Consider the following 10400-nt stretch of genomic DNA (forward strand, 5'->3'; position numbering starts at 1 on the left):
GCGCCTCTCTGCTGCCTTTACTCCCGGCACACTGCGCCTCTCTGCTGCCTTTACTCCCAGGACACTGCCTCTCTGCTGCCTTTACGCCCGGGACACTGTGCCTCTCTGCTGCCTTTACTCCCGGCACACTGCGCCTCTCTGCTGACTTCATCTTGAGGTACTGAGCGTGTGTGGTCTGGAGAACCGACCCACATGGCTAATATGGCCGTCGTAGGGCAAGCGGTTAAAACACTGCTAGTCGAGATCCCGGCAGACACTGGAATACCGGCGCCACGGGCTATTCTCTCTCTGTGGTTGTCCACGACACCCATAGAGGGATAATATAAACTGTGGGGAGGGGCTTCTAACGCACACCTTGCTGCCGGCATACTGCTGGCTGGGATGCCGCTGTCGGTCGCTGGTAATTCATACTGAACCCCGCTGCAGTACTGAAGGGGTTAACATTTCTGCTGCGGTGCCATTTTCAACGGGACAAATGGATGCTAGGTGCCGTCTTTGAATGTGTTACCAGCACTAGGCGCTGACTGTTTAAATAAAATGTATTTTGGGCACCGCAGCTATGGGAGCTCCTGACGCCCCAGCACTGCACCTCTGTGTCTAAGCTCCTCCCCCTGCAACCCCACAATTCCAGTCGTCTTTAGGTACCTAACTGTGTAGGGCACGTTTGGCGAGGCAGCCACGCTGGAGGGGAGTGGAACTCCACATTGGCGCACCCTCCCACGTGCTCCTTGGAGATCGCTAGGATCAGGAGACGGTAACGCACTCACACTTTTGGAGGGTGCAGGATTGCAGCGCTGTCGCTTTTGGCCGTCGCTATTATAGGTGTAAGTGGCAGCTGTGGATTAGGCAACGATGATTTCCCCTGAGGTGTGGGGACAGGGGGGAGACAGGACTCCCCCCACCAATCCCCATGCGGCTCCAATCTCTGTGCAGACCACATAGACCCAGGGACAGAGCGCGCTCTCTCACGCTGTTACAGGGTGGCGGGTGCTAGCGCTGTACTGGAAGGCGCCATTACGCCGGTACAAGGGTAAAGTGAAACCTACTAATAGACATGCAGCCGGCTATTGGCCTAAGTGCTTTCCCCTCACAGTACTCCGCTGGAGCCGCGGAGCCAAGGGGTATACAAAGCGTGGCCACATGGCAACCGGACAAAGCCAAACCCTTCGTACAAAAAAATAATAATTTGCTGCTGTGTATTTTACTTGCGCCCACTGTAAATCTTAAATGACTGTGTGGACAGGTGGACTCTGGGGCATTGTGCGTGGACTGCCAGGCGAAGTCTAGTGTCGCCCAGGCTCTTCATCAGTCATTCTCTGCCTTGGTGAAGATTGTAGCACTCACTGGGAGAATCCGGCTGCTGCTGTTGCTACTCCTGTTCCTCTATGCGCTGCTCTGAGGTCGCCTGTTCCTGGCAGTGTGCGCCTACCCAATCGGTGTCTCATCTCATCTGTGTCTGTCTATTCAGGGCACTGTCTTTCAAAGATCCGCTAAATTAAACATTAGGGGGTTGTCTCAGGTCCATTTTTATAGCGTCCAGGGTCGTCATCTCACCTTTACGAGCCTCGACGTAGTTGGCGCTAGCTATAGACACTTGGCCCGACAAAGTAATTGAGGGCTTCACAGGATTCGTGGTGGCATTGGCAGAACAACTTCATAGTCCAACTGAGTTTAGGCCAGAACTGGATGCAATCATTGCCCAGGCTACCGGTAGGAAAAGTACCTTTCTTCCAGGACCCGCGTTGTCCAGTTTGTTGGCCCTCTTTTACCCTGGAAGGGGTATGGTTTCTAAATGCAGACTTTCTGCTGCCAGTCAGCGCTTAGGGGCAAACACTCTGCAGCGGTGTAATGGGGTATCTCTCCACCCAGTCTGGTCACAATTCGGACGGCATCTGCTCCAGTTCAGAGACTGCTGTATGGAGTCACCTTCAGACGTCTGGGTGCTGGGCAACATTCCAGACCTTTCAGATGGCGTCATCGCTAGTTCTTCGGCTAAAACGGAATCTGGGGTTTTACTCCAACTTGTTCCTTGTTCAGAAGCCAAACAAGTTCTGACCAATCTTGAATCTTTGCACATCTAACAGCAGCTTGTGGGTCGATCATTTTCAAATGGAATCTCTTCGATCAGTGGCCTAGACCATGGAGGCCAATACGTTTTTTCCCTCACTGGACGTCGGAGACACGTTTCTTTGTTTTCAATTGGGCAGTTCATCATTCTCTTCTCCATTTGCAGTCACATCCGATCACTACAAAAGTATCCAAGTCGCCCAATTCAGGCCCTAATATTCGACATAGCCACGGCTCAGCATGTTTTCACCAAGAACGTGCCCGTAATGGTGAGTTTACTGTGCAAGAAAGGTTTCACAATCATACCTTATGTAGACAACCTGCTCATGAAGGCCTTGTAAGTTTTATGGTTGCAAAAAAAGTATTTCAAGATCACAACTGGATCCTGAATTTAGATAAGGCACACCTGATACCTTGTCGGCACTTTCAGTTTCTGGTTTTTTTTTTCAACACCTCTCCAGTAAGTTTCTTATCGGAATCCAAAGCAGACCCTGCAGAACTTGGCTAGAACGGTACTGTCAATGCCTCGTTCGTTGATCTTGCTGTTCATTGCGCTTTAAGGCATGATGAGCTCCACCTTCAAGACCATTCAGTATCCCGCGTTTGATTTGTTGGAATTCCAATGAGAACTTTTTTAAAAGTTGACAGAATGCTCAGCACCTCTCTACTTTCACTTTCTCGTTCTGTCCAACAGCACACGTCATCTCTCCATTGGTGGCTGGGTTCCGATCATCTCCAGTGATCATCCTTGGTCACTAGAATTTGTCATTGTGTCAACGGACGCTAGTTTCTTAGAATGGGGTACCATATCATCACATTTTCTGCTCCAGGGAGGGTCACTCAATCCAGAAGTCTTCCAACAGCACCTTTGAAAGTGGGACTCTCTGCAAATAGATCTCAGGGCCTCTCGACACAATTGGAAGATTCCACAGTTCTCTGCGACTTCCGGGGACCTGCTGCTTTTCACAGTGCATGCCACAACTGTTCCGTGGGACTTTCATTTATTGTATCCTTTTCTTCTTATATCCTAGTTTTTAAAACCAATCTTTTCAGAGGTAAAGGTTTTTCTCTGTCTGTACTATGCTGCGATCTCGGACACTGGTTCTGTCTCACAATTACCACCGAGTATGGAAATGCTACATCTTCTAGTTTGAACACTAAAGGGTTCATACTGCCATGTTTCACCTCTCGTTTCTTGGGCTTCCTTCAGGAGAGTTTGGAGGTCGATCTAGAGCTTTGTCCTTTCAAAGTACAATTTTAAGCAATGTCAATTTATTTCTAGCGACGTTTGGTCCTTCTTCCAGAGGTTTGTATTCAACCACCTTTTTGTCCACCAATAACACAGTGGAATCTTGATCTGGTCTTACCGGCTCTCAGACAAGCTCCATCTCCGCCTTTACATTCAGTTGATCTTCAGTTAGTTACTTGGAAGCTGGTCTAGGGGTTTTTGTTTTGCAAGTAGTCTTTTATTTTCTTCCATGATGAGGTTCTTCGTATAGTTCTTACGTTCTGGCCGACGGCTGATTCATGAAATTGTCTTAACATTTTTGTTCTTTTTTCAGCCATTTCCTGAGACTGGAGTAATCTGGCTCTGCTGAATATTGGCATTTGTGGATTTACTTGGACAAGACTTCTGTCAGCTGCATGGATTTTCTGCTTGGTCTTTGCTACACACATACACGGGGTTATGCTACAGAACAGACCATCGCACGCTGTATCCGCTCGGTCATCATTTAAGCCTATGCAAATTCAGGGCGGCTGGCACCACATCGGATGTCCGTGCACTAGGGCAGCGCGACACGGAGCTTCGGCAGAATAGGTCTATCGTGCAGCTTCCTGGTCCTGGTCCTCTGTTCACACGTTTGCTCGTCTTCATGTCTTTTCCTCTAGCAACAACCACTTTGGGCGTACTGTTCTCCAGTCAGGCAGCTGAGCGTTCTCTCCCCTAGGTGCGGCTGTTGAGCTTCCCATGGTCCAGTGTCCCCCCAGCTTTGCTGCAAGAGAAATTAAGATTTTCGGTCACCTACCCATTGAATCCCTTTCTCTTTAGCAGGCTGGGGGACGCTGCGCTCACTCCCTCATGCTCAGATGTGTCTTTTTCGCCACTGCTTTGTTATATTGTTCTAACAGTTTCACTGGGTTACCGCTTCTCCTTTCCGCACTCTTAAAGAAGTAGTAAGATTGTGGGGTTGGCAGGGGGAGGAGCTTAAATGTGAAAGTTACAGTAATTTAAGTGCCAATGTCCAGGCCAACCTGCAATCCCACAATCCAGTGTCTGCCATCCTGCTTAAGGGAGAAAGTATTTTTGATCAAAAATCCTATTTTGTAAAATGTGTGTGCCGCACTAACCCGGGAAAGCGGATCCTGAGCCGTAGTGCTAAGGCATGGAAAGCCTGGCGCGGGGCACATTCAGGAAGTACGTAGGTTTACTGCATTTAAGGTAAAAATGCACTTACCCTTTTCCTGGTGATTAAGGGGGAATCTGGAGCCCTACGTGGCCTCCCATAGCAAAGTGACATGAGGAGGTAGAGGGAAAGCGGACCAACATATCCAGCTAATGCTGCAGTGCCCCCGAGCACTATCTGCAAGGGGAAGAGTCTTTTTTAAGACTTTTCGATCAATAAACATCTTGCCTTTAAGACTACTGCATCTGTTTCCTGCAACCAGTAGGATTGCGCCAAACACTATTCCGCTCCCTGGCTGTTCTGGGTTGAGGGCAATGTCTCCGCCCTCTCCCAGCTACCGTGCAGGGACTGGTTCATGGCGAGGGACCAGTGGTAATTGTGTGACACCAGTCAGGAGGTGTGGCTGCAGGGTGTCCACTCATACACGGTAGTGAGCGGTTGTAGGAGACTGGTGGTGGCAGAGTTTCCTTCCCTCTGCTCAGTGGCTGCAGTCTGTATTGGGGCGTTACTGTCTGAGTGACCGGTGCCCTTAGGAAAGCCAACATCATCTATCAATGGGGCTTTACCACTAAACTGCTAATTTCTCCTGAAGGTTCTACCATATCAATCAATAAGTTGCCAGATGATTTGAAGTTGCTTGATAAATGGAACCTTACAGAGACATCTACAGATACTTCTCTAGCCTGTAAACTACAACAGGACTGGTCTACAGCAGGATCCGGATCTTAAGCAATTCTGAGCGTCTCCTTTGCTCTTTGTTACCTTTTGCAAATCTAGTGTCTCCACGGACTGTATCCTTATTATAATTCACCTGCGTACATTCACCATGGGGTGTATTCAATGCATGTCGGATCCTTCCCGACGGAAAGGATCCGACAATGCAGTATTCAATTTGCGGCCAAGTCCGACAGGATTTGGCCGTTCTCGACAATGTCAATCCGACTTTTTTTAAAGTCGGATTGACATTGTCAAAAACGGGGCTAAAAGCAAAAACAGTGGATCTGCGGCTAATCCGCCAATCCACGTGTTTCCAACAAGTCGGAACTGCCGGCCTGTCTGAATAACGGCAGCCCAATTGAATAGGTCGGAACACTATTTGACCTAAAAAAGTCAGAAACTGCCGTCTTTCCGACAAGACGGCAGTTCCGACTTGAATTGAATGTCCCCCTATGTCTGAGGAGACTTCTCGTTATTGCTTATTTAGGGAGATGAATGTTTGCTGTTCTGCACTGTTCTCTGTTTCTCCATTTATTTGTCTACAGTTTATAACCTGCCTCTATTGTGTAGACCTTATTCTCCTAGGTGTCCATGAGCTAGGCATTGGCCCATTATCAATTGAGACTTTCAGAATTGATATATATTTCCTATGTTTATGGGTCTGGTAGTGGGCCGTGCTTTGGTATTTGGATACATAGTTGCAGTTTTATTTATGTTCCAAGAAGGAATCCCTTCATAGCCCAAATCCAGTGGGGTCAAACAGATCTGTGACTGCCTGGCACGTGGAGGTGTAAAACCCCCGGTCACCCTGCTGAGGCCAGGGCCATAGTATGTGTGGGTGACACCCCCTGGTCACCCTGCTGAGGTCAGGGCCATAGTATGTGTGTGTGACACCCCCTGGTCACCCTACTGAGGCCAGGGCCATAGTATGTGTGTGACACCCCCTGGTCACCCTACTGAGGCCAGGGCCATAGTATATGTGTGTGACCCCTGGTCACCCTACTGAGGCCAGGGCCATAGTATATATGTGTGACACCCCCTGGTCACCCTACTGAGGCCAGGGCCATAGTATATGTGTGTGACACCCCCTGGTCACCCTACTGAGGCCAGGGCCATAGTCTGTGTGTGTGACACCCCCTGGTCACCCTACTGAGGCCAGGGCCATAGTATGTGTGTGTGACACCCCCTGGTCACCCTACTGAGGCCAGGGCCATAGTATATGTGTGTGACACCCCCTGGTCACCCTACTGAGGCCAGGGCCATAGTATGTGTGTGTGACACCCCCTGGTCACTCTACTGAGGCCAGGGCCATAGTATGTGTGGGTGACACCCCCTGGTCACCGTACTGAGGCCAGGGCCATAGTATGTGTGGGTGACACTCCCTGTCACCTTACTGAGGCCAGGGCCATAGTATATGTGTGTGTGATACCCCCGCTTACCCTACTGAGGCCAGGGCCATAGTATGTGTGTGAGACACCCCTTGGTCAGCCTACTGAGGCCAGGGCCATAGTGTATGTGTGGGTGACACGCCCCCGGTCACCCTGCTGAGGCCAGGACCATAGTATGTGTGGGTGACACCCCCTGGTCACCCTACTGAGGCCAGGGCCATAGTATATGTGTGTGTGTGATACCCCCGCTTACTCTACTGAGGCCAGGGCCATAGTATATGTGTGTGACACCCCTTGGTCACCCTACTGAGGCCAGGGCCATAGTATATGTGTGTGACACCCCCCTGGTCACCCTACTGAGGCCAGAGCCATAGTATATGTGTGTGACACCCCCCTGGTCACCCTACTGAGGACAGGGCCATAGTATGTGTGGGTGATTCCCCTCCCGGTCACCCTGCTGAGGCCAGGGCTATAGTATGTTTGGGTGACACCCCCCGGTCACCCTGCTGAGGCCAGGGCCATAGTATATGTGTGTGACACCCCCTGGTCACACTACTGAGGCCAGGGCCATAGTATATGTGTGTGACACCCCCTGGTCACACTACTGAGGCCAGGGCCATAGTATATATGTGTGTGACACCCCCTGGTCACCCTACTGAGGCCAGGGCCATAGTATATGTGTGTGATACCCCCGCTTACCCTACTGAGGCCAGGGCCATAGTATATGTGTGTGACACCCCCCTGGTCACCCTACTGAGGCCAGGGCCATAGTATATGTGTGTGACACCCCCCTGGTCACCCTACTGAGGCCAGGGCCATAGTATGTGTGGGTAACGCCCCCGGTCACCCTGCTGAGGCCAGGGCTATAGTATGTTTGGGTGACACCCCCCGGTCACCCTGCTGAGGCCAGGACAATAAGAACAGCTACTTCTACGTCTCTATATTCATACGGGTATTATTTCTATTGTAGGGGGCAGCAGAGCCTTTTGTCAGCTGCATCTTCCAGCTGTGAGTCTGCCGCGGATTTCACAGTCACTCGGTCATCTGGCTCCATTTCAGCCCCATCGTCACAAGTCTGTGGCACAGAGGCTGGCCTCTCCTTTGGCAGGTCAGTAGCGCTGGTGGGTTGATTGCAGGCCGTGGTCCCGCTCGGTGCGGAAATGGGAGTAGGTGGCTACTATGACCTTCCTACTTGTCCAATGATGGTGACTTGTGGAACGCGTACGGCCATTTTGTTTGTTTTGCAGATATTGCAATTTACTGTTATCAAATGTCTCTTATTTGACAGGACTGACTGCCGCATACAGCGAACGCGCTCCCAATTCTGTGGTGGTTTTCCAGCTGACAGACGCCGGTGACCTCTTCACTCACAGGCTAGTGAGGAAAGAGACAGATGAGGGTCATCCGTCAGGCACACAAGAGACTGTGCTCAATATCCACCCGGAAGAGCAGACTCCAGAGGAGCATGACACAGACCAAGGGGTGCTACAGCATGGCCCCGAGCCAAACCAAACCCCCGCCCAGGAAGTATTGGCCGCGGGATCTCGTTGCGCAGATTCTCCGTTATCACTCAGTTCCAAGTCTGCGCTTCATTTCCACAGTTGGATTTGTGATCTGATTGCAGAGCAGCGGGTAGAAAGTCTCCAACGTCCAGCATTCCAAATCAACAAACTATTCAGTGCTAAAGAATTGGGTGAAAGTGGGCCAGAGATGTCCGACCTGCGAGGTTACTTGCGTCAGAGTATGAAACAGGGAGAGCTCATACAAATCCATGCCCCAGGGGCACTGGAGACCTTAGAGCCGGTCTGCACCGCGCAGTGGACTGACCCATTGAGTCAGAGACTGAATGCCTCCTGGGAGGGGCAGCTGGTGCTGTGGTGGGACGACCATTATGGACTGAACAGGGACAGGAAAATCCAGGCTCTTAGAGAGAAGAGGAGAAGACAGAAGTTGCTGAAAGCCCATAAGCGGAGGGTGCCATCTGGAACCTTCACGTCCTCATTTAGCCTGGGGTCAGACAATTACATGACGGATGATAGCGCCCCTTTGCCAGACACCGGAATCTCCATTTCCTCTGCACAGAGTGAGCCATTCATGGGTCATGTCTCTACAGATCACGCAACTCCAAGGAGTGTGGAGTCTGGGCCATCCCTGACCACGGAGCAGACGTACACAAGTCACAACTGTCCATTAGACAGCTCCCAGTTAGAGACCGTCTCACAGTCGGCATCCGGCTCGTTTCCCCTTGCGTCATCTCAATCTTTCAGTTACAAGGGTGTCCCCAGAGAGCGGAGACGGACGCTTCAAGACTTCATCTCCCATTTGGGAGAAAGCGGCAGCACCGTCGAGCCTTCCTCTCAGGCCATGACCACCCAGAGCTCACAGACTGTCTCACAGCGCTCCCAGCCATCCAGTAAGAGATCTCGCATGGGGTTCTAAGCATCACCCAGTCACAGACCCCTACTCCTAGTGCTGACCTAATGACGTCCTGGTCTGCCCTCTCAGAGGAGCCAAGGGGATTATGGGTACGACACAAATAAACCGTGGTGCTCTATTAAATGGTGGTTATACATTGTCTTGTGCTATTTACATTGGGAAGAAAAAATATGGCGAATATGCCTGGGCGAGAAATCTCTGGCTGACCATATATACAGCTCCGCGATTCCAGTATATGTACGCGTGTGTGTGTGTGTGTATGTATGTGTGTATATATATATATATATATATATATATATGCAATGCTGTATATACTGTCATATGCTGCAGGAGAAACGGGTTCCGTGTGTTGTGTTGATGTTGGTCACGGTGACATGGTCAGAATGCTAAAGATGTGTTTAAGGTACACTAGCGTGCAAAAGACTTTGGCCAAAAGTTTATATATTTACTTATATTGCTCTATCTTAATGAATATGCACTTTCTCTTTCATCCACTAGGGGACACTGGAGTTCCTCTTAGACATTAGGGGTGTGAAGCCTGCAACCGGAGGTGTGGCACAATCTAAAAAATTAGCATTGTCTGCACAGCCGGTTCCTCCCCACGCCCCTCATGCCTCAGTTTTGAAAATTGTGCTTGGAGGAGTAGCACGTAGGTGCAGATAGCTCCCGACTACAGAAATATTTAATGGCTGCGTCAACCTAAGAAAAGGGGGACAAAGCCCATTTACATGTGAGAGACTAAGATCCCTTTTGAAGGGAACGGCATCTCTCAGCGGGAGATCCTCAGTGGCTAAACAGTGAGTACTGGTTGTGACAAAAAGGCCCAAGTATAAGTGCGGGGCAGCTAGGCAGTCAGCACAGATGTAACTATGTCTGCTGCTATAGAAAGACCCCCTGAATCCACATTGTTAGTGTTACAACTAATAGCCCCTTGAGCCCAGGGACCCCCGGAACCCGGCAATCTGTGTAATTGGGACATTATTACTATATCCCCTTAAGCCCATGACTCCCCTGAACAAGGCAATCAGTGTGTTTTGGTACTTGGGTAACTGTGCGGCCGGCGGTAAAGGCGCGCACGCTACCCGAGTGACAGCCGCTGTTAGCCCGCGCGACAGACCTCCGTCGCGCGGAGGAGGGGGGGGGGGAGACGTGCCATAGAGCCACTGCTTGAGCGCCGCGCTGGGACCGGGTGGGAACGGTCCTGGTGCGCTCACGCTGGAGAGGCCAGAGTGTTTGTTTCGGTTGGTGCGGCAAAGAGACAGCCGCGGATACATAGAAAAACCCCCTCCGTTTTTACCTTAAGGAGTAGATAGGTCAGGGGAGCAAGATGTGCCTGAAAATCTTCAGTGGCGGCCATCTTTATTCATAAACAGGCGCCAAGCTGAGG

At 50.7% G+C, this 10400-nt stretch overlaps 1 protein-coding gene across 2 annotated transcripts in view; it reads left to right on the plus strand.

Annotated features, from left to right (window-relative positions):
• Positions 1–9136, plus strand: part of TAF1C (TATA-box binding protein associated factor, RNA polymerase I subunit C) — a 168112-nt gene extending 158976 nt beyond the window's left edge. For both annotated transcript variants that reach the window (XM_063957484.1, XM_063957483.1), the window contains exons 14-15: positions 7548–7685; positions 7866–9136. In XM_063957484.1, the coding sequence (XP_063813554.1) occupies positions 7548–7685; positions 7866–9016 (1289 nt within the window). In that variant the 3' untranslated portion in view covers positions 9017–9136. The remainder of the gene's footprint in view (positions 1–7547; positions 7686–7865) is intronic.
• Positions 9137–10400: the final 1264 nt, after the last annotated feature.

Source organism: Pseudophryne corroboree, chromosome 1 (assembly GCF_028390025.1).
Source record: "Pseudophryne corroboree isolate aPseCor3 chromosome 1, aPseCor3.hap2, whole genome shotgun sequence".
NCBI classification, from domain to species: Eukaryota; Metazoa; Chordata; class Amphibia; order Anura; family Myobatrachidae; genus Pseudophryne; species Pseudophryne corroboree.